The 25,127-nt window shown below is 43.6% G+C and overlaps 2 protein-coding genes across 3 annotated transcripts in view; one reads left to right on the top strand and one right to left on the bottom strand.

The window, feature by feature from the left end:
• The window catches only part of ccdc28a (coiled-coil domain containing 28A), a 33,358-nt gene extending 31,200 nt beyond the window's left edge, over positions 1 to 2,158 (bottom strand). The window contains exon 1 of one of the 2 annotated variants that reach the window (XM_080200834.1): positions 1,851 to 2,158. The gene's annotated coding sequence lies outside the window, so the exon portion shown is untranslated. The remainder of the gene's footprint in view (positions 1 to 1,850) is intronic. The other variant, XM_080200835.1, reaches the window with a different exon arrangement.
• Positions 2,159 to 20,015: 17,857 nt separating this feature from the next.
• Positions 20,016 to 25,127, top strand: part of LOC145351159 (NHS-like protein 1) — a 216,146-nt gene continuing 211,034 nt past the window's right edge. The window contains 1 exon segment of the mRNA XM_080200833.1: positions 20,016 to 20,668. Within this exon segment, the coding sequence (XP_080056959.1) occupies positions 20,251 to 20,668 (418 nt within the window). The 5' untranslated portion in view covers positions 20,016 to 20,250.

Below are 25,127 nucleotides of genomic sequence, written 5' to 3'. Positions count from 1 at the left end.
GACATTAGTGAACCTGATGGATTTTTACAACAATCGACAGTGGTTCCATGGTCATCATTAAATGTAATTTCACATTTTCATTGAATTCAAATTTTACCATGTGCCATGGTGGGATTCAAACCCATATCCCCAAGGCATTGCACTGAGTCTCTGGATTATTAGTCCAGTGAAAACATCATTACGTCACTGCCTCCTCTATAGCGTCGAGCTTCTTAAGTGTTGTTGAGCTGCACTCATCCAGCCAAATGGAGGGAATTCCATTACACTCCTGACTTGTGCTTTATAGATAGTGGACAAACTTTGGGGAGTCAGAAGGTGAGTTACTTGCTGTGGTAAACACTGTACTTGGTTAGTCCAGTTCAATTTCTGGCCAATGGCAACCCCCAGGACGTTGGTAGAGGAAGATTCAGCAAAGGTAATGCTACTGAATGTCAGGGGACGATGGCTAAACTCCCTCCTGTTGGAGATGACCATTACCTGGCACTTGTGTCACATGAACGTTACTTGCCACTTGTCAGCCCAAACCTGTGGGTATTGTTGAGGTCTCGTTGCATTTGGACATGAGCTGCTCCAGTGTGAGGAATCTTGGATTGTACTGAATATTGTATAGTCGAAAATCCGTACTTCTGACCTCTTGATGGAATGGAGGCTACTAATGAAACAGCTGAAGATGCCTGGGCTCAAATTTCAGGACACTACCCTGAGGGACTCTTCAGCTTCAGAGCTGAGATAATTAACCTCCAACAACCACAACCAACTTCCTGCTGATCCAATTGATTCAATTTTTGTTGGAGTTCCTTGATGCCATACTTAATGAAATTAAACCTGTCATCCCCATCACCAACCAAGCTGGGATCAGACAACTCAGCAACAATCTGTACCTTTCCATTATGTGGAAATCAGTATGACAGCAAGTTGGAAAGGCAAAAAGAAACAATTCCCAGACATACTTGCTTCCAGCTCCTTCCGTCAGGAAAAAGATACAAAAGTGTCAGGTCACGTACCAACCAACTCAAGAACAGCTTTAAACCTGCTGCCATCAGGCTTTTGAACGGACCTATCCTGTATTAAGTTGATCTTTCTCAATACCCTAGCTATGACAGTAACACTACATTCTGCGTCATCTCCTTTCCTTCTCTGCGTCCTGTATGCTTTGTCTGTATAGCGCACAAGAAACAATACTTTTCAATGTGTACTAATACATGTGACAATAATAAATCAAATAAAGCAGAAAGACATTGTAAGCAAAATTAAAAATGTATAGCAGCTATCTCTTAGACAGCAAATATAAACTGCTTCACACTTGAAAACGGGCATTTGAACTTGTGCAATGCTAATTGTTCCGATCTAGGATACTGTATAAAGCACTCCACCTAAGCAGGGTTAAATGGAAAACTAGTTTGAATAAGGCAATTTCCATTGAGAACTTGAATGTTCCAGGCAGGGCCAGGGGGTAGGTGCAAGACATCAAAACGTTGTGTGTTCAAAAATGAAGGGCACGTCAATACCACCTTGGCTCAGTTGGGTAGCACTTTCATCAACCCTCAAAGTACTGGGTTGAGGCACTATGGATCAGAGAAAAGAAGTTAAATGGCTATGCTAAAGTGTCGGGGTACTAGCTAGGGTGAATATGTGAGTTTACAGGGCCTGGGTGGGATTGTGGTCGGTGGAGAGTCGACGGACCAAATGGCCTCCTTCTGCACTGTAGGGATTCTGTGATTCTAGAACAATTTGCCACTCAGTCACTGTTTCTGAGAGTTTTCTAACACAGGGAATGACCACCTTACAGACGATGATCCATTCAGAAGCATTATTATAAACACAACAGTTACACGTTTTTTTTTCCTTACCAGGGTTGTCCACCTTCTGGTCGCTATGTTGCAGGGGATGGGGCTGACAACATGCTGGGTTTGCCTGGCCCGGGGGCAGGAGGCGGCTGAGGTGGAGTCCGGCCTGTATCCGAGACAAGAAGCTTCTTGCGGTATCAGAGAGAGAGAAGAGGCCTTCCTCCACTGGAACAACTGCCCGGCCAACCTGCGTCCAGTCTCCCAGAGCCGAAAGCTCGCACCAAACCCCGAGTTCCAGGCCGCAGTTAGAGGCCCCAAGCCCTGGTTGCCATGGCACCCCTCGCTACGCCGACCACCGTCCCACCCAGCCCTCTGCGCCGGAAGGGCTTGTCGCCGGCCGCGGGGCACGCTGGGAGCTGTAGTTCCCATGTGCATGGCGCCCGGGCAAATCCTGAGGGGAGGAACTACATTCCCCAGAGCACCCCGCGGCGGCCAGAACCAGCAGCAGGTATAGGTACAGGTGTGTCAGGGAGAAAGCTATCCTGGTCAAAGAGACTGCTACATCTCGTGCATAGAAAACACATTCTTCAAACCTAATATAAGGTAATTCATTAAAACAACTAGGTGGAGCATCAATGACTACTTTAATAACTACACACAGTTTTAAAGTTTATTTATTAGTTTCACAAGTAGGCTTACATTAACACTGCAATTAAGTTACTGTGAAAATCCTCTAATCGCCACACTCTGGCACCTGTTCAGGTACACGGAGGGAGAATTTAGCATTGCCAGTGAATCTGACCAGCACAACTATAGAATTGTGGGAGGAAACCAGAGCATCCGAAGGAAACCCATGCAGACACAGGGAAGAATGTGCAAACTCCACACAGTGACCCATGTCGGGAATCGAACCTGGATCCCTGGTGCTGTGAGGCAGCAGTGCTAACCACTGTGCCATCATGCCACCCTAATTTGTAAAAGCAATTCACTATAGCAACACTGGGGGTAATTCCTACAGTAATCAGAAATGGACCAATTCACTTCAAAAGCTAAATAAAGAAGTTAAAAAAAAGACTTGCATTAATACAGTTCTTTCCTCTTCTACAGGATGTGCCAAACACACCTTAGCCCCTGTGGTGCCCAACGGGTGCGGAAGGCATCAACTGCACCCATGGACACTGTATGCTTCCTCTCCAGGGACATCCGGCCACAAACGTAGCCGTAGAGGATGGGCAGGCAGTCAGGATGAATGACCCCCTCAGCTGCCCGCTGCCTGGACCTATTAATGGCGTGTTTCACTACAGCAACACTGGAGGTAATTCCCTACAAGAATCAGAAATGCACAAATTCACTACAAAAGCTAAATAAAGAAGTTAACAAAGAGACTTGCATTAATACAGTTCTTCCCTCTTCTACAGGATGTGCCAAAGCACGATACAACCCATGAAGTCCTTTTGAAATGTAATTACTGTTGTAATGTAGTTAGTGTTGTAGGGGCAGCCAATTTATGGACAACATGAATGACACCTCCCCACCCCCTCAAATTGCAATGTGGTAAGAACTAGACCATCTGTTTTTGTGGGGTTACACAAAGGATAAATATTGACTAGAGTGCAGTGCCCAACCCTTGTTAAGTCACTAGATATAGGTAAACTCACTACAGTGACTAGATATAGGATAACTCACTAAACAGCTAAATATAGATTAATCATGATAGCAACTAGATATAAGACAATGCACACCAGGAGCTAAATGCAGGATCCTTCAGTACAATGTTATGGGCAGGAGGGGATTAATTTTAAACAGCACTGATTTCTCCTCTCACCACTTGTAAGTAAACAGAAAGATGTTTTCATTTGTTTCCCTCTCTATAATTGCTGGTGTATTTCTCATCACCTTGGTTTTGGTACAATCTAATTTTCAATTAATAACCCATGGCAAACATGAGATAGGATTAACTCAAAGGGTTAGTTTATTTGCACAAACTAAAAATGCAGGAGGAGGGCTGCAAAATTGTCTCCTTGGTGAAAGGATAGGGAAAAGAAAGATTTACGGTACAGAGAGACCGTAGAGGAAATTAATATTGTTTCACGTGGGCTCCAGAATCAAAGACCAATGAGATATTCCTTCACGCAGATCAGTGGGTTGAATACCAATGCTAGTGGTGTTCTCTTCACACAATGAGATAACCATGCAGAGATGAATCTGTCTTATGGTGCAGAATTTCCAGCAGAAGCCATGGAGATGAGGGCCAGGTATCCAACCTGGGCTGGAGCTCCCTGTCTGCTCATCAGATGACAACAAAGCAAATTGAGACTTTGCTGTTGAGCAAGACAAGCCAGAGCCCCAGGTATTTCACCTCTCCAAACCACCTTTGACGAAGGATGTGTATCCCTAATCTGGATCGCTGAAATTGTTAGGTGTCTCAACATTAAAAGAATTGTAAGGGCAGCTGCAGGGCCCTTTGTCTTAGCAGTCCAGCAGGCCCCTGTGGTTCAGCCTGGGTTATGAAATGCAGATGGCCTATGTACAGCTCTTTTTGAATTTGGTCTGGGCAGCCTACTGAAGATTATTAATGGCTCGTCAGAGATAATGAGGTGTGAATTTCCCAATACTGCCAGATAATTCCTTTTGTTCAGGGTCACAGGCAAACTTGGATTCAGCCATTTTATGTTTTTGTCCAGATTGAAATTTTTTTGAGATAGCACTGAACATATCTGTATGTATTTTCTGCTAAACGTAGTCCCTTACAATAATAACTGAATATACAGTAACCTACTATGGTAAATAAATATAAGATAACTCACATTACAGTTAAACATTGGACAATACCAGTTAGTAATATAGATAAGTTACTACAATGAATCAAAGTGACAAGAGCTGTGACTACAAATATGTGGAAAGGGGTGTGACTTGGTCTTGTCAGCAATGGATAAGAGCAGGAGGAAAGAAATCAAACGCGATTTCCACAGACTCATGCCACCCCCTGGCTTGAAAATGCAAATGTGTGCAGGTGATGGGCGAGGGAAGTATTGGCACTGGTTGAGATGCCCTCATTGAAGTTAAATAGCTTGCTGGCACTCATTATCAAAATTCATACATAAATAATGACCATGTAATGAGGCAGTGGTTTGTGATTGGTTGGTGAGGGAAAACGCTGCAAAGCATTGTGTTACACTGCATAACATTACAAGCAAAATATAAGGAGACAAATTTCTAATTTGTGTGTGTGTATATATATATATATATATACACACACACACTCTGTGTAAGTATATATATAAGTGGAAGGACGTGGAGTCTCTGGAGAGGATTCAGAGGAGGTTTACCAGGATGTTGCCTGGCATGGAGGGGCTGGGTTACGAGGAAAGGTTGGAGAAACTGGGACTTTTCTCCTTGGAAAGATGGAGATTGAGGGGGGACATGATAGAGGTATATAAGATACTGAAGAGAATAGATAGAGTCAATAGTGAGAGACTGCTCCCTAGACTGGGTACAAATACGAGAGGTCATGATTTAAGGGTGAGGGGGGAGAGGTATAATTTGGATGTGAGAGGAAGGTTCTTTATGCAGAGAGTCGTGGGGGTATGGAACGCGCTACCGAGTAGGGTGGTGGAGGCAGGAACGTTTAGACAGACACATGAGCGAAACGAGGATGGAGGGTTATAGTAGGGGCTATTAAATAAGGTAAAAAGTCTGACAACACCAGGTTTTAGTCCAACCTATTTATTTGATAATATCAAATATATATATCAAATATTTGATATATTATCAAATAAATAGGTTGGACTAAAACCTGGTGTTGTCAGACTTTTTACTGTGTTTACGCCAGTCCAACGCCGGCATACCCACATCATGACTATTAAATAAGGTCAGAGCCTCGGGAGACACTGGAAATGCAGACTTGTAAGTTAACGTTTTTGTCTTTTTATTCCGCAGGTGGAGGTCCACCTTGTTGTCAAACGAGGGGCATGCACACAGTGGGTCGTGCGTGGGCTGCTCTTGGAGGTTCCGGGAGTGGCCTAGTACTTCGTGTCGGTGTATGTGCTTGATCCTGGACCGGTAGACGGGCGCCGCAACAGCTCGGTGACTAGCACTGCTAGCTGTGCAGATACATGGATTTGGGCCTGTGTCTGTGGGAGTTTGCGCATTCTCCCTGTGGTTGCGTGGGTTTACTCCGGGCGCTCCAGTTTCCTCCCACACCCCAAAGATGTGCTCTTAGGCTGATTGGTTTACCAAATTGACACTATTCTCCCCTGAATCTGGCTAAGTTAGGGGTTCCATTCGTAGACACGCAGGGTAGAATAGGTGTAGGGTGATGCGGTGGCGCGGGCTCGTTGGGCTGAAGGGCCTGTTTCCCGTGTTGGGTTGTTCTTTGTTCTTTGTCCTTTGTTCTTTATATATGTGAATGCATATGAATGTATGTGTGTGTATATATAAAATGTATATATGTGTGTGTGTGGGCGCATGCATGTGAGAAATGGGTGTGCAGAATGATACTATCAATGTACGTATAGTTAAAGATGATGTAAAAAGGAATCTGGTCATAGATTTGGTAGTTAATATGTCAAATAATTGTGCTTTAGCAATGGACAAGGCAAATAGAATGTTTAATTATAAGACTAGATCATTGAGTGGAAGTTCGATGCCAGACTTAAGCTGGAGTTAGTGACCTGATCTGATCACACTCCGAGAATTGTGCTGTGTTTTGGGAAACAAGAGGGTATGAGGCAAACCTTAAGTCTTGATACAAAGGAGTATGTGGATTTGCACGATTGAAGGGTTGAGTTAGGAAGAAAGACAGGGAAAAAGTGGAATTCTTTAGCAGTGAGTGAAAGTCAGTGTTGTAACATCATTTCAAACGTCAGCATAATTGAGGACCCCATGCACAGCAGACATTCTCTCTTCCAACTTCTTCCCTTGGGTAAAGATACAAGAGTCTGAAAACACGTACCAACAGACTCAAGAGCAGCTTCTTCCCTGCTGTCATCAGACTTTTGAATGGTTCTATCATATACTAAGCTGATCTTTCACTTCATCCTACCTGTACTGTAACATGATATCCTGCACCCTATTCTTTCCTTCTCCCCTATGTACTCTATGAATAATATGTTTTGTCTGTATAGCAAGCTGAAACAATATTTTTCATTGTATCCCTATACATGTGACAATAATTAAACAATTAAATCAAATTTACTTTGGACCTACGAAAAATAGAATAGGGCACTTTCTAAATGCTGAAAGTTCGGGACAAAGAAGGTCCAAAGAGACTTGAAGGGGGAAGGTGGGGGGGCGTGGAAACGGGTTCCAGGTACATAGATCATTAAAATCTCGTGAACAGGGACAGAAAGTAATCAAATGCACTATTAGAATGCTGGCCTTTATAACTGGAGGTCACAAATACAAGGGGTTAGTGGTCAAGCTTTGGCTGTATAAAGTCCTGATTAGGCAAAGCCTGGAGTACTGTGAGCATTTCAGAGCACCATACCTTAGAAAGAGTACATCAGCCGAAGACAGAGTGCAGCATAGATTTGTCAGAATGGTTCCCAAGGATTAACTTGCAAGAGATGACCCAAACTAGGATTGTATTCCCTGGAAGGTTAAGGAGCGATTCGTTTGCACTTTTTCAAGATATTATGGGGAACAAATAGGATGAGTTGGGATAAACTATTTCCACTGGTTGGGAAGTTTAAGACAAGGGGGCATTGTGAAAGATTAGAGCCAGAAATTTTAGGAGTGAAATTAGGAAGCAGTTCCACACACAGAGAGTCATAGAAGTTTGGAATTGTCTGTCGCAAACAGCAACTGATGCTAGATCAATTGTGAATGTTATTTCTGAAATTGGTAGATTTTTGTTAATCAAAGATACTAAATGATATAAAGCAAATAAGGACAAATGGTGTTATCACAGATCAGCATGATCTCACTGATTGTGGGAAAGACTTAGAAGCAAAATGACGTACTCCTTATTTTTAATTCATTTGTGGGACACGGGTGTCACTGATTGTCCAGCATTTATTGCCCTTCCCTAGTTGAGAGTCAACCACATTGTTGTGGTTCTGGAGTCACATGTAGGCCAGACAAAGACGGCAGATTTCCTTCCCTAAAGAACATTAGTGAACCAGATGGGTTTTTCTGACAATCAATGACAGTTTCATGTAGTCGGTAGATTTTTAATTCCAGATATTTTTTATTGAATTGAAATTCCGCCACCTGTTGTGGTGGGATTTGAACCCAGGTCCCCAGAACGTTAGCTGAGTTTCTGGATTAATAATCCAGCAATAATACCACTAGGCCATCATCTCCCCTGTTCCTATGTCTCAAATTGAGAAGAAGACCATACACAAAGTTAGACAATATTAAATGGCACTGGAGGTCAGTCCAGAACTCTACCTCTTGGTAAGACAAGATACACAGACAGAAGAATAGGGTTAATTTCCAATTCTGTAAAGAATGATTGATATTTGGGGTAGAATTTTAGGAAGGCAGTGGAGGCAAAGAGAAAGCACGCACAATACTGGATTAATCTGAGCCACAGATGGTGTGATTAGGGAACGTAAATTCATGAAAGGTTTATTTATTAGTGTCACAGATAAGCTTACATTAACATTGCAATGAAGTTACTGTGAAAATCTGGCACCTATTCAGGTACACTGAGGGAGAATTTAGCATGGCCAATGCACCTAACAGGCATGTCTTTCAGATTGTGGGAGGAAACCAGAGCACCCAGGGAAACCCACACAGACATACAAACTCCACATAGAAAGTGCCCTAAGCCAGGAATCGAACCTGTGTCCCTGGCACTGTGAGGCTGCAGTGCAAACCACTGTGCCACTGAGCTGCTCTCAAATTTATTTCTATTCTGAAAAGATGAGCCAAATCTCTTTAATATGAATCTGTATTTATTTTGTGATTTGCAGAGATTTTCTCTGTCCCTGTGGATGGACAGCCAGCCTCTATTCAGTGCTTAATTTGCACCCATGTTATAGCATATGTTAACTGTCATACTTTTGTTGCTTTGATTGGAAGCATGAGTTTACTTCTCCGGGTAGTTTGTTTTAAAGTCAGCTGACGGTGATGTGTTACGTTTCACACAGTTCCTGTGGCAGCTTGTGTGTTTGCATGTGTGTTGTTGTCTGGAGGTGTGGATAGTGATGGTAGAGGCTCCAACATTGTCTCCATCCCATGGCTGATCAGGAATCTCTCCTGCTCCTACTGCCTGCATTGGCATGTGTTGAAAGGATTTGCAGATTGATACTGAGCATAAAGTTCAGTCATTTACACCTTTGAAGAAGAGTCATACAGACTTGAAACGTTAACTCTGTTTTTCTCTCCACAGATGCTTGCAGACCTCTTGGGTTTTTCCAGCATTTTCTATTTTTATTGTGAGCACACCTTCCTTGGCCATCAAGTCCTGGTGAATTTAATTCAGAGGCAGGGATGCCACCCGTTGCACCACTATAAAGTATGCTACAGGCATCCAATTTCACCCATTTTGACACCCCCAGTTACTTCTTTATATTTTTCCCATTTCCTTTCACCCTGCCATTTCCGACACCCTTTCATGCTATCAGCCCTCTGCGACAGGCTGAGTAATGCAATAGCTAAGCTGGAGTCTTGCAGGCCAAAAACAAATGGTTAATCAGCAAGCCTGGCTTACTGATGGGACCTGCAGAAATAGACTTATCACTGAGGAGAATGAACATTCTTCCTGCTCACCCCTAGAAAACCCATACAAGTCAAGATTTGTAAAGTGCACAGATAGTGCCTGAACTGATAAACAGTGCGGTTTTGAAAGAAAGAGAGACTTGCACATATATATTGCCTTTTGTGACCAAGGCAAATCTTAAGGAACTTTACAGTCAACTAAGTACTTTTGGAATGCACTGTTATAATGTAGGGAAACGTGGCGACCAATTTGCTCGCAGTAAGGTCCCAACAACTGCAATGTTATGACCGAATACTTTGGTGATGTTAGCTAAAGAATGAAGATTGACCAAGACCCTGGGGAGAATTGCCATGTTCTTCTTCGACATTTTACATCTATCTGAGATGGAAGCTGGGGTCTCAAGTTAAAGTCTCATCTGGAAGACAGTACCTCTCCCATCTCTTTCATTTCTGCACTGGGATGTTGGCATAGATTTTGTGCTGAATTCCGCAGTTAACTTGAACCCCTACAACCTTCAAATGCACACTGAGCCAATTAACGTGACCTAATTAAGTTCTGGAACTTCCCAAGTCCTGGCTCTTGCTGACCTCTTGACCAAGCACCCTGAGTTTGTAGAGTACAACCGTGTAGAATGCCGTATTTCACACTGAGCAAACAGAAATCTCTTTGAATGATTCAGTCAAATGATTTGGAGACTTACAAGTGTGCTGACTTGTCAGAATTAGAAACAGAAAATGCTGGATGACTTGTCAGACCCTTTTTGGAACATATTAGGGTATAGCCCTGCTACCGCTGAGACCCCTCCACTAAGCCTGCCTTTCTGGCCATCTTTCACATGGCATCCAAAAAAGCTGTTTGATTGAGGGAATGATCGCTGGTTATGTCCTCAGCTGGCAACAATATCTGTGCAAATTTTAGTACTGATCATTGAATCATGATCAGGAGCATGAATGTTGGCCGTTTTGACCCCTCGGTCCCTGAGGCACCAGGCCAATTGTAGTCCATGTACCACTGTCCTGATTAAAGAAACCAAATAAGAATGGACTATCATTGTTTTCCAGTGATTTTAACTACAATAACTTGACTCACCTGATGAAGGAGCAGTGCTCCAAAAGCTCATGATGCCAAATAAACCTGTTGGGACTTTAACCTGGTGTGAGATTTCTTACTGAGCTACAATATTTAAGGATAGTAAACGTGTCAAATACATTCATTTGCAGGATTGTGTAGTGAGAAAACACATGGGCCTGATTTTTATCCATGCGGCTGGTGCACAGTCAAGAGAATTCCTGGTTCCATGGACCCAATTTCTTGGGGAGTGGAGGGGTGGCAGGCTAGATTAGGATTCAGATAGGCAAGTGACCCTGGAAGAGGTAAAGGGGCTGTAGTGTGGAGGCGGGCTGGATGGAAGACGGGCCTCAGGAGTTTAACGCTGTGCCCAAAGATTTTTACAAAAGGAATAAAACATCCCTCCAACCCTCATCCTTCCACATGCTGCCATGCCCCTTCCATGCCAACCTATCCCAGCTTATGCCTTATACCCACCCCTGTTGCCCTTTATAGCCCATTTGCCAACCTGTGGCCCTGTATCCACATCCAATGGCTCCTTATATCTCTATGGCATCCTATGCCCCTGTACCTCATGCCTCAACCACCACTTCTTGCCCTTATATCTACAATGCCAACTCACTCAGTATCCACCATGGGCAGAGATGAACCTATGATCTTCTGACTTGGAGGCAAGAGCATTACCCACTGAGCAATTGGTACTACGGCCCAGATTTTAGTCATGACAGAGACCCTTTCCCATTTTTGAAGGGTTGGATTTAAGGGTTGATTTGTTTGCATGTTTTACAGAGGGAGCTGGTCATTTAATTCATCAGATTCTTCCAATGAATTGGGATTTGGGTGTCCCAGGAGTGTGATATCCGATGTGTGCTGAGTAGTCCTGGTAAGAGTAGGTCTGAAATTAATAGTTTCATTTGGATAAGCAGGGCATCTCATTCCAGAGGTAAGGTATCCCTTTGGATATGGTCCTGGGATAGACGAGGTTAAATAACATTCTATAAAATGAAGTTCTGTCCATTGCAGATGTCACTATATGGAAAAACCTTTCATTCATAAAAACCCATTTATTACATTTATATACCTTCAACTATGTAAAGCTTTACAATAACAAACATTTGTTTGGGCGGCACGAAGACATGATGGTTAGCACTGCTACTTCACAGCACCAGGGACTCGGGTTCGATTCCCAGCTTGGGTGACTGTCTGTGTGGAGTTTGCTCATTCTTCCCATGTCTGCATGGGCTTCCTCCAGGTGTTCCGGTTTCCTCCCACATTCTGAAAGATGTGCTGGATAGGTGCATTAATCCAAACAGGTGCCGGACTGTGGTGACTAGGGGAATTTCACAGTAACTTCATTGCATTGTTAACGTAGCCTTACTTGTGACTAATAAAATAAACTTTTAAACTTTAACTTTAAAACTTTAAACTTTAACTTTAACATTCATTTAAGTGCACAATTCCTCATAACTAAATATTGGAAATCAAAGTCCTATTTCAAAGATTCTATAAGCTGTTAATCAAACTGTAAATGGCAGGTACTCTACTGTGATAACAAATGGTTGTGAAATGAGTCACACAATACTAACCGCTGGCACTAATGAAATAGCAAGCACGATCAACCTCAACACTAGTGCCCAACATGCTGTGTCCTCAGCCCCTCACTATATTCCTTATACACCTTTGACTGAGTGACCAAATTCCCCTCCAACTCGATTTTCAAGTTTGCTGATGGCACCACTGTGGTGGGTTGGCTCTCAAACAATGACAAGATGGAGTACAGGAAAGAGAGAATCTGGTGAACTGGTGCAACGACAATAATATCTTCCTCAATGTCAACAAAATGAAGAAGATAGTCATTGACTTCAGGAAGCGTAGTGGAGAACCTACATCAATGGGGATGAAGTAGAAATGGTCGAAAGCTTTGGGTTTTTAGGTGTCCAGATCACCAACAACCTATCTTGGTTCCCCCATGCCGACACTATAGTTACGAAAGCCCACCAACGTCTCTATTTTCTCAGGAGACTGAGGATATTTGTCATGTCTGCTACAACTATCACCAACTTCTACAGGTGCACCATAGAAAGCATTCTTTCTGGTTGTATCGCAGCTTGGTATGGGTCCTGCTCTGCTCAAGATCGCAAGGAACTACAAAGGACTGTGAATGAAACCCAATCCATCACACAAACCAGCCTCCCATCCATTGACTCTATGTACGCTTCCCACTGCCTTGGAAAAGCCAGAATAATCAAAGATCCCACATACCCCGGACATTCTCTCTTCCACCTTCTTCCATCAAGTCTGAGGTCACATACCAACCAACTCAAGAATAGCTTCTTCCCTACTGCCATCAGACTTTTGAATGGACCTACCTTGCATTAAGTTGATCTTTCTCTACATCACTAGCTAGGACTGCAACACTACATTCTGCACCCTCTCCTTTCCTTCTCTATGAATAGTATGTTTTGTCTGTATAGCGTGCAAGAAACAATACTTTTCATTGCACACTAATGCTTGTAACAATAATAAAATCAAATCAATCAACAAGCAATAATTTTCTTTAAACACTCCCAGATCTTTTTTTCAAAGATTTAGGAGTAGAACTTTTAAAGATTTTGACAGCTCCCATTGACAAATGCTTTTGACAGTGCCTCTTGAGAGGTCCTCTTCATCGTGTCTACATGTTGTCTTGACAATTTTGACAGTTGATTTTGACAGGTTTGTTGACAGTTCTAATGAGCTTGACAGTTAATAAGTCTAAGATCTTGTTTAAAGAACAACGTTTTTGGCAGTGCAGCATTGAAGTGCCAGCTAATATTGTATATTCTAGAGTTGGAGATGATTTTTGCATTTCTTGCGCACATTTATGCTTACAGGGGCGCCTGACTTCCCTGAAAGGTGTCCCAGGACTCTATCCAGTAGGGTACCCCTAAAGGGGCACCCAGGCTATCCAAATGAGACTACTACATTCAGATCTGCTATTACACTGAACACTTCGGGTTTCACACTTCTGGGACATCTAAATACCAGGAGGAGTCTAATGATTTCAATGGCTAGTTGCCTCCACATTACATAAAATTTGAACTGTCCTCTGAACCCAATCCTGTGAAAATGGGAAAGGTTCACCATCATGGCAAACATGTGGGCCATAGTAGCAATGGTGGCCCATTGGGTAATGCCCTAGCCTCTGAGTCAGGAGATCATGGAATCATCTCCAACTCTAGAATATACGATATTAGCTGGCAATTCAATGCTGCGCTGCCAAAAATGTTGTTCTTTAAACAAGATCTTAAGCCGCGACCCCCCCCGCCCCCCCCCCCCCGCCCCCCCCCCCCCGCGCAAAGGGTCAGGTAAATATAAAACTACCAACAACAGTGTTCTCAGGAGCAGTGGAGTTTGTGGAAGTTTACTGCACACTAATAGCCTACCACATTCCTATGCTTGTGTGGAGTTTGTACGTTTTCTCCGTATCTGCGTGTGTTTCCTCCAGGTGCTCCAGTTTCCACCCACTGTCTAAAGATGTGCAGGTTAGGTTGAGTGGGCATGCTAAGTTGCCCCTTTGTGTCAGGGAAATTAGCAGGGTAAGTATGTGGGATTACGGGGATAGGGCCTGGGTGGGTTTGCTGTCAGTGCAGACTCAATGGGCCCAATGGCCTCCTTCTGAGCTGTAGGGATTCTATGATTACAACAGTGACTACACTGCAAAATGTACTTCATTGGCTGTGGGGATAGTGGGTGTAAAAGGGCTTGAAGTATCCGATCAGCCACGATCATATTAAATTGTAAGGGCGGCACAGTGGTTAAGCACTGCTGCCTCACAGCGCCAGGGACCTGCATTTGATTCCCGGCTTTGGTCACTGTATGGAGTTCCAGTATCTGCATAGGTTTCCTCCAAGTGTGCTGGTTTCTTCCCACAGTCTGAAAGATGTGCTGGTTAGGTGTACTGACCATGCTAAAATCTCTCTCAGTGTACCCAACCAGGCATGAGAGTGTGGTGACTAGGTGATTTTCACAGTAACTTCACTGCAATATTAAAGTAAGCCTATCTGTGACACTAATAAATAAACTTAAATGGTAGCACAGGCTCAATGGGCCTACCCTTGTTTCTATGTCCTGGGCTTGGCAAAGGTGCTATATAAATGCAAGTTCTTTCTTTTACTAAACACAAATTAACAGAACATACCAACCAAAAGTAAACCATCTTGTTTAATGACTCTCCTTTTATCCCACTTTATTACTGCAGGAAATTAACTCCAACACTTGAGCAAACAGATATCAGGTGAATTAGATACACGTTTAGCTTTATTTGGTCCTTGAGGTCACAATACAAAATCTATTAAATTAAAAATCTGGCCTAACTAATTACAAATATAATGGACCAGATTCACAAAAGGGTTTTGTAAGAAGAACTCTACCTACCCAATTATATTGTAAAACTCCCAGGGTAGTGTGGTTAATGATGACACGTATATCATTTTATCTGATATCTCTTTACTGCCTTATTGTAAGTACAAGAACTCATTAGTGGCCATTGGTGTTAAAACCTCCAGATTAATTATATTATTTGTCAAGCTTCCTTTTGAAGAATTTGTTTAAAATGGCTGTGCCCACCAACTAATCCATCTGCAAGCAGAATATCAGATGACGCCTTGTTAGAAGTATTAGCATATTCATGACATTTTTGTGTCAGCTGCCAGGTTTGAATCTTTATCCTCTCTTGTGTCGTATTCAAGCTCGGCTTTCCCAGCCTTCTGCTCACCAATCTCTTGGACTGTGTCCTGCATCAATTCATCCAAAAGTTTGCTGTCCTATTCCTGCTATAGCATATAAGGATAGGTTTCTATGGGTTTTTAAAAAATGTCTTTCCTGAGATGTGAGGCCAGCATTTATTGTCTGTTGCTAATTGCCCTCGAGAAGGTGGTGATGAGCTGCCTTCTTGAACTGCTGCAGTCCATGTAGCGTAGGTGCACCCACAGTGCTGTCAGGGAATGAGTTCCAGGATGTTGACCCAGCAATAGCGAAAGAATGATGATCTAGTTCCAAGTCAGGATATTGTGTGGCTTGGAGGGAAATGCTCAGATGGTAGTACTCCAATCAACTGCCCTTGTCCCTCTAGTGGGGGCTTCATGGTTGGAAGGTGCTGTTGAAAGAGCCTTGGTCACTTGTTGCAGTGCAATTTGGTCAATGGAAAGTTGCCATTGTGCGTTGGTGATGGAGGGAATGAATGTTGAAAATGGTGGATGGGGTGCCAATCAAGTGGACTGCTCTGTCCTGGATGGTTTTGAGCTTCTTTAGTATTGTTGGAGCCACACTCATCCTGGCAGTGCAGAGTATCCCATCACACTCCTGACTTGTGCTTTGTAGATGGTGGACAGGGATTTGGGACTCGAGCTGAGTTACTCATCACAGAATAGCCATCCATTTTCTTTTCAGTCATCTCTCTTAGCTGCTCAAGTCTGATAGGTACGCTCTGAAATATCTCTTGGTCAATTTGTTTCTAATAAAGGAGCTATTTAAATGCTAGTTCTTTCTTGCTCTGTGTTCATTTGGCAGGGACTGGTTGGCAATAAATTGGCAATCACAATATAGAGAGAACTCAAGAGTGGAATTTGAAAAGTCATAATGGTGCTTTTTCATGTTTGGGGTTGAAGCACTCAAATGGAGCAGAGGTAAAGGATTGTCAGCCCTGGCTCAGTTGGTAACACTCTCACCTCAGGTTGTGGGTTCAAGTCCTAGTTTGGAGAACTCAGCCCAAAATCCAGGCCGATCCCCTTCAACAATATTGAGGGAGTACACAGTCGGAAGTGCTGGCTTTTGGCCAGTTTTGGCAGTTAAACTGAGACCCTGTCAGCTCTCTGAGGCGCATGGGAAAGATCCCATGGCACTATTTTGGAAAAGATCAGGGGAGTTATCCCAATATTTATTCCTCAACCAGCATGAGCATATAACAGCTGAACTGATCATTATCCCACTATGCTCAGTGAGCTCCCACAAACCTGCTGCCATCTTTCCTATATGACAACAGTGACTAAACTTCAAAAGTACCTGATTGACTGTAATAAGTTTTGAGCATCCAATGTTTGCAAAAAGTGCTATATAAATGCTAATTACATTTTTCTTTGTTAATCTATTGTATTATAATCTAACAATGGCTTATGCTGACGTGAGCCACAAAGTGGATAGACTACACCTTGCAAATTAAACATTACTGTCCGTGTTGTATTGACAGCATTGTCTGATTTCTCAGTAGACAGTTGGCAAAGGCCATCTCTGCTGACTCAGGTAGATGTTTATGATCTGGTTGATCAAACAGAATGCAGTTCTTTGGATCTCCTGGATAATCATTTCGCTAAACCACAACTGATTTACTGGCCATTTGTCTTATTGTTGTTTATAGGACCATATTGTGTGCTGCTGTGTTTGCCCACGCAAGTAACCTTTGGACTTCAAGGTAACTCAATGCACACTAAGTGTTTTGAGATGTTTCTGTGAGACATGTTGAGTTCTAAACGAACGTGAATTTTTACGACAAAATGAACATGGACTGTTGCATTGCAGATTAAAACGGCTGCTTTTGCATCGTATTTGCCAAGACCTAATCACTCCCAGCAGTAGAACAGATCTGCTGTGCTAATTGCATAAAAGTCAATTAAACTTTTTTTCCTCAAATTTCTGCCGGTCTGACGTAGAAGTAGTGTAAATCTGTGGCAATTGTCCCCTGAGTGAGCTGATACTTTAGGCAAACTGCTGAATGTATTGCATATATCGGACCATTGTGGGGATTAGGAAATGCCGTTTTGCAGCCAACAATCACAATTCGCTCATCAGTGCTGCGATATCTGGATTTTTTTTAAGAAGGTCACCTAAGTGCAGCTTTGCAAATGGTTAAGTTTCCTGCACAAATTATGAGTATTTCGCAGAAGAATGTCTGCAAGCCGTGGGACCCATGCGCAAGTGATGAGTTTTCACATTGCAGATGGATAAAGACTGATCTTGATCCAGTTATTTTACCCCACACATCGAGGAGGCGTGCAGCAATCAGGAAGATACTTTGCTGTGTTTCAGAAATGAATTGTCTGAAGGCACTGGAACAGACAGGATATACCTACAATTGTTAGGGACGTGAGTGAGGAAATAGGCAAAAGCGGCGACAGGAACATCAAATGACAAGTGCACAATAGAGAATGTTATCCCAATATTAAAAAAAACCCTAAACAATTGTGGACATTATAAACCACATAACCCAGCGTGTAAAGTGGAGAAAATACAAAATAGCAAGACGTTAACCACATCTGTGTTAACGGCACAGCAGCCATAGAGAATAATCAACATGGATCCAGAAGCATTCATTTGTGATGATTTGCTAATATATATATAGTGAACTCCTTGTTAGTATAATGGTTAGTGTCCCTGCCTGTCACCCGGGAGCTGGGGTTCAATTCCCCGATAGGGAGCTGCAAATTTTATGGGCGGCACAGTGGTTAGCACTGCTGCCTCACAGTGCCAGGGACCTGGGTTTGATTCCCAGCTTGGGTCACTGTCTGTGTGGAGTTTGCACATTCTCCCCGTGTCTGCAAGGGTTTCCTCTAGGCACTCCCATTTCCTCCCACACATCAAAGATGTGTGAATTGGATGGATTGGCCATGCTAAATTGCCCCTTCGTGTCAGGGCACTAGCTAGTGTAAATTCATGGAGTTAATGGGGATAGGGCCTGGGTGGGATTATGGTCGATGCAGACTTGATGGACTGAATAGCCTCCTTCTGCACTGTATAATTCTATGTACGAGGATTTTCCAATGGATAAAATCTATTTGTAACTTTAGAAGGCATTTCACATTCTACCCTCCATAAACTTGAGTTATCCAGAACAGCTGCCCCTGTCAAAACTTGAAATAACACCCATTCACCCATCACTTGCTGACTACACAGGCTCCTGCTTAAACAGCACCTCAAGTTTGAAATTGTCACCTCTGTTTTCAAACCTCTCCAAGGCCTCTCTCTCACCTATCTCTATAACATCCTCCAGCCTCACAACGCTGGGACCTCCTCTTGGCCAATTCTGGCCTCTTGAGCATTCCAAATTTTATTTATTTCCATCATTGGCGGCCACTGGGATTCCCCAAACTCTGGATGCTCTGCCCTTCAAAACTCCCCCAAGTCAAATCTCTACCCCTCTGTCCTCCCCAAAGATTCTTCATGAAACCTATTTCTGTCACCAAGCCTCAATATCACCTTCTGTGACCCAGTGCCAGATTTTTTTTTGTTGGTGCTCTTATGAAACACCTTGGGCTGTTCTCCTATGTTATAGGCACTATATAAATGTGTTGTTGCTGAAGATACTGTTAAAGCCTCACATGAGGTGGAGGTGCTGGCATTGGACTGGGGTGGGCACACTAAGACCAGGTTAAAATCCAACAGGTTTATTTGGAATCATGAACTTTCGGAGCGCTACTCCATCACCTGCCCTGCCTTGCACCCTCCCACCCTGCTGTCAGTCGTCCCACTCTCCCCAGCACCATCCCACTTTGTCCTTTGTCCCACCCTGCCCTCCATTTATCCACCTTGTCCATCGCTCCCCTCCTCACTTTGGATCCACTTAAAGCAAAAACTCTTGTGTTAAAACCCTTCAGTACCTTGCCTTTCTCAACTCAATCGTTAGAGTTTAGAAGAATGAGGGGAGATCTCATTGAGACATATAAGATGATGAATGGAATGGATAGGATAGAGGTGGAGAGACTCTTCCCGCTCAGAAAGGATAGTAGGACTAGGGGGCATAGCCTCAAGATAAAGGGGGGGTGGTTTAGAACAGAGTTGAGGAGGAACTTCTTCACTCAAAGGGTGGTGAATCTCTGGAATTCTCTGCCCGTTGAAGTGGTGGAGGCTGCCTCACTAAATATTTTTAAGACGCGGGTTAATGGGTTTTTGATGAGAGAGGGGATTAAGGGTTATGGGGAGAGGGCGGGAATGTGGAACTGAGCCACGACAGATCAGCCATGATCTTATTGAATGGCGGGGCAGGCTCGAAGGGCTAGTTGGCCTACTCCTGCTCCTATTTCTTATGTTCTTATGTTCTTAATTTCCCTCACCGTTATGTCACCCTTCCCATTCTCTGACAGTGGTCCTGTATGGGCCATTTCCTGTGGCCCCCACAGTTGATGGAGAAGCTTTTAGTTTCTCTGTCCTGACCTTCTGGAAATCTAAACCCCTCCACATCTCTCGCTGTGTTTTCAGTAACACTTTTTTGAAAAAAAAAACCCTTTCAGCGAATCAATTGGTCGCCTCTGTGAACAGAATCCTAATTTTATTCTTTAATTTAGTTTCAGCCCCCGACCACCCATGGTAAGTTGCTTGGTGTCGAAATAACTGAGCGAATGCGGCTCTAGGTCTTCTTCCTGGTTTTGCCAGTGACAGTCCGATCCTGGTGGTTGGGTTCAGGTTGCTAGTGTTCCTGGTTTTCTCTGTGTCTCGCTGCTGAGTGTGTTTGAGTTCAGGTTGCTGGTGTTCCTGCTTTTTCTGGAGCGCTCCCTCCTTCCTATATCTCGGGGTAGAGTGAGTGAGTGGAGTTTTCTCTCGGTCTGTGTGGCTTTTACTTCTGAGTTGTAAACTATGGCTGTGGAGGGAGTCCTGTTGGAAAGTTGGAGTTGCTCAATTCATATTTAAAAATACATCCCCCTTTTTTACAAAAAGCAAGGCTGTAGCGAAGGAGAGGGGGAGGAAAGTTTGAGGAGGATGCCCTTCTATAAGAGGATAGTGGAGCCTCGGCTGGTGTCCAGGTTAAGAAGCGAATACTTTGGGAGAGTTTGGGAAGATGGTGAGGACGAGGAGGGGGTGCAGGAGGCGGATGGACACGGGCTGCAGAGGAGGAAGAGGATGAGGAGGAGGAGAGGGAGGAGGAGGAGGCTGGAACTGGAGTCGCCGCTGCCGCCGCCAAGCGCTTTCCTCTTCGAGAGCCTGCAGGACGTGTCCGGCCACACTCTGGTGTCTCTGCTCCGGCAGCTGGCCGAGCTGAGCCGCCTGGCCAGCGGCATCTTCCAGGAGCTGGAGGTGGAGGCGAGCTCGCTGTGTGTCCGCTGCAGCCACCTCCACAGCCGGCTGCACAGCCTGCAACACCGCACCCTCCGCTTGGACGCCAAGAAAGTCTCAGTCCGTAAGTGTACAAAACCAGGATACTAAACATTGCAACATCTGCTCTTTCTCTTATATGTGTGTGTATGTTTTAACAAGTTTCGAAATAACTTTCTACATTCTTGGCCATTTCCCCCTTTTATCAAAGTTTAGAATCTGGATTATTATTCTGTTATTTAACTGCAAACGCGTTTAATTGTGAACACATTTGACTGTAAATGTACAAGGTACTTAATTCTGAACTTCAGTAGGAGGTTGTTCAGGGATGGTTAAAATTCCCCTATTTAATTCATTGGGTTCATTCTCTTTGGACTGAGAGGGTGGGAATGTGAGGGGAGGGGGTTTGCTAGTGTTTTCGTTTAAACTAAACCTGTTTGAGAAACTAGCCATATCCAGGGTGCCATCCAGCTCTGTTTTTTTTGCACTGGGAGTTTTCAGCAGACACATTTAGCATTTTTAACGTGACTGGGTTATTGGAGATGGACTGGGTGCATCCAATGGCAGACTTGACTAGTGATAAACATCACTTATTTTGAACTTCATGTAGACTCTCGAGTTTTTAAATGATTTGTTACTAGGCAAGAAAGTTGTAATTTTAGGCTGTGGTCTTTGGACTCGCTGCTTGAAGTCTATGTTTAGTGTACTAAATAACATATAATTTTAGACTTATTGTTATTTTTCCACCCGTATGTTTGGAGTCAAGAATGATCTGTGTTTATTTTCCTTTAAGCATTGTTTCTCTTGCAACTTTTTGGTTACTTTGTGTCTCTCAAGTCGTGCAGTGAAAATGTTCTTGAATGGTTGCTAGCGGAATGCAGCGTATAATTTTGTGTTCGAACTTTGAAACTAAATATCTCGTGTTGATGGAGCATTCGTCATTTGTGTACCTCAGGCATCTAGATTAAAGTGATCCCATGGTCAATCCAGATTGTTGCCACCTTTGACCTCCTGTGCACTATAAGGGTGGCACAGTGGTTAGCACTACTGCCTCCCAGTGCCAGGGATCTGGGTTCAATTCCTGGCTTGGGTCACTGTCTGTGTGGAATTTGCACATTCTCCCCGTGACTCTGTGGGTTTCCTCTGGGTGCCCACAGCCCAAAGATGTACAGATTACGTACATTGCCCATGCTAAATTCCCCCTCAGTGTACCCGAACAGGCGCCAGCATGTGGCAGCTTAGGGATTTTCACAGTAACTTCATAGCAGTCTGTATGTAAGCCTACTTGTGATACGAATAAATAAACTTTAAGCTTTAAGTCACATGAACATTACATCACAGCAGGAGGCTATTCGGCCCATCAGTCCAAGCTAGCTGTCTGTACAGCAGACCTGTCAGTCCCATTCCCTCTGTAGCACATTTGCCTCAAATGTTCAACCAATTTCTTTTGAAATCATTGGTCAGCTTTGCTTCCACAAGCCTCACAGGCAGCGAGCTCCAGGAGCCGTGGAGGAACGAATTATCCAGAATTCCCAGATATGATTGTCACACACTAGCTTCTGCATGTATGTGAGTGCGAGGCACCAGCCTTGGCACTCTGATTCCTCACCTTGACAAACAACCTGCCATTGAAACAGCTTGGGATGTGCGACCCAAGGATGACTGGGAGCTGGAGGGCCTTGCAGGAGATAAAGCCTCTGGGACGGAAGGGGAAACGGGGGAAGGGAGCAAAGAACTAATTTTCCTTGTATTGTTCCTGCTTATTTTGAAGTCATTTAGTTCCTGGATAGTTTGATTTTTTTTACTCTTGTAAAATGTCAACTAATGGAACAGGAACAGTGTTTGATAGCAGTTCAGTGCTGTCACTAGGGTTGCGCATTTTGACTGTCTGCTTACGTTGTACGTACAACTGTACAATTATGGATTTTACTGTTCCAAATAGGAGAGAGTGTTTTGAGTGATTTAAGGATGAAGTCCTGGTGGTTGCAGTTCTGTCAGGGACATGGAAGGGGGTGAGTGTTTGGTGATGTCGGGTAGTTGTTTGATTTATTATTGTCACATGTATTAGTATGCAGTGAAAAGTATTGTTTCTTGTGCGCTACAGAGACAAAACATATCGTTCATAGAGAAGGAAAGGATGTTGGGTGGAGGAAGTTGTTGTTGGAGAGACCTAGAGCTGGAATGTTTTGATCTGTGTGTTTACAGGGGAGAGAGCTGAGAGCGCTTGAGCACCTGCCACTCAACACCTCCCTCCTGGGAATGTATATTTGTGTAATGCAAATAAGGTTTGAGATGCAGGTTGATTTTGTTGGATCCGGATCGAAGCATTCGGGCTCTCATTCAACTCTCTTATCTCAGTATTGATGTGCAGAAATTATATATCCTCGTTTTTAATTTTAACCTATATTTCTCTTCAATGGGTGGCCTATTCATTAGAAATTCTTTGGCTTAATGACTCTTGCAGTCAGAAACTTCTCTTCGTTAAATCCACACTTGCCTGCTTGATTGGCACCCCATCCACCACCTTTAATATTCACCCGCCCCTCCACACACACACACACCCCCCCGACACAGTGGCACCTGATGCAGGGTAGCAACTCAGCAACATTCCTTTGACAGCATCATACAAACCCACAAGCTGTACCACCTAGAAGGGCATTGGGGACGCCACCACCACCTGCAAGTCCCCTCCCCCCCAGCCCAAACTACCCACCATCCTGACTTGGAAATATATCACCGTTCCTTTGCAGTCGTTGGATCAAAATCTGGACCTCCCTTCCTAACAGCACCGTGGGTATACGTACACCACGTGGACTGTAGCAGTTCAAGAAGTTAGCTCACTGCCATCTTCTCAAAGACAGTCGGGGATGGGCAATGAACTCTGGCCTAGCCAGCGACGACCACATCCTTTGGAAGAAGGAATAAAGAAAATCTTTTTTGATGCATGGCACAGCTGGTTTGTGAATATTTGGAACAAGAGACACTAGAAAATCATGGACAGTTTTCCTCGGAAAGGGGAAGGTGATGGGGAGATTTAATAGATGTATTCAAAGCTCAGTGGTTTTATATGCTAAATGAGAGAATGTTTCCACTGCATTTACATCCTTCTTTAAATGAGACAACTAAATTGTGTGCATACTATTCAAGATGTGATCTCACAAATGACTTTTACAACTGAAGCATAACAGCCTTACTTTTATACTCAACTCCTCCTAATAAAGGACAGCATTCCATTAGCCTTAATTACTTGTTGTACCTGCATTCTAACATCTTGTCGTCTAAGTGCAAGACTTTTCTTGTTTTTCTTTCAAATTGGTCGCCAAGATTCCTACAACAGTAACTGCACTCCAGAAATTACTGCATTGGTTGTAAAGTGTTTTGGGTATCCTGAGGTTGTGAAAAACAAAAAAATGCATGTCTGTCTCTCTTGATGGAATACGTTTGAAGCATAGTCTCTGTTGTGGAGAAAATTATGGGGTAAGTCTCGCCAAGTGTAGGCTGCAGATTAGTTCCCTGCCCTTGTTACCTGTGAATCCGTGGCTGCTTAACCGTGTGACTTTGCACAGGATGTGGATTTTCTCTGCCGTTAACTATATGCTATTTCTTGACTTTATTTAAAGGTGATGCTAATTGCTTGGATAAATGATTTTTTTTGTTCAGGTCTGTGCAGAAATGGATATTTTCAATAGCTCCATGACTCCCTGTACATAATTATGGTACTTAACCAGCAAATACAACTTCCTGAGGGTTCCGTACTCGACATAATTCTAGCGTTTTGGAAAAGGTAGATAAGGCCAGATTGTTTCCACTGGCAGCAGGGTCAGCTATGATAGGGTGGCACGGTGGTTAGCATTGCTACCTCACAGTGTCAGGGATACAGGTTCATTTCTGATCTGGGTCACTGTCTGTGCGGAGTCTGCACTTTCTCCCTGTGTCTGCTTGGGTTTCCTCCTGATGTGGAGATGCCGGTGTTGGCCTGGGGTAAACACAGTAAGAAGTCTCACAACAGGTTGCTTCACCTGGTGTTGCGAGACTTCTTACTGGGTTCCCTCCCACAGTCCGAAAGATGTGCTGGTTAGATGTATTGGCCGTGCTAAATTGTCCCTTAGTGTCTGAAATTGGATAGGTTAGATGGATTAGCCGGGGGAGTGTATGGGGATACATGGATTTTGGGGGAGGTTGGGTAAGATGCTGTTTTGATGAGAGTTGGTGCAGATTCAATGGGCTGACTGGCCACTTTCTGCAATGTGGATTCTCTGGTACCAGAGGATAGAGATTTAAGATAATTCACAAAATAAATCTCTTAGTGAGGTGGGTGGAAGCTATAACTTTTGTTTCACCGAGTGAGTTCTGATCTGGAATGCGCTGCCTAAATGAGTATTGGAAGCCAATTCAATAGTAACATTCAAAAGGGAATGGGATAGATTTTAAAAATAGAAGAATTGCAGGGAAAGAACAGGCGAGTGGGATTATCTGGATAGTTTTCCAAAAGGCTGCACGTAAATGATGGGTCTAGTGGCCTCCTTAGTCTTTCAGCCTGTCTG

Source organism: Carcharhinus amblyrhynchos, chromosome 12 (genome assembly GCF_965287045.1).
Source record: "Carcharhinus amblyrhynchos chromosome 12, sCarAmb.v2.hapA, whole genome shotgun sequence".
Lineage (NCBI taxonomy): Eukaryota > Metazoa > Chordata > Chondrichthyes > Carcharhiniformes > Carcharhinidae > Carcharhinus > Carcharhinus amblyrhynchos.
Note: the sequence above shows the minus strand (reverse complement) of the source record. Positions and strands in the feature narration are given on the sequence as shown.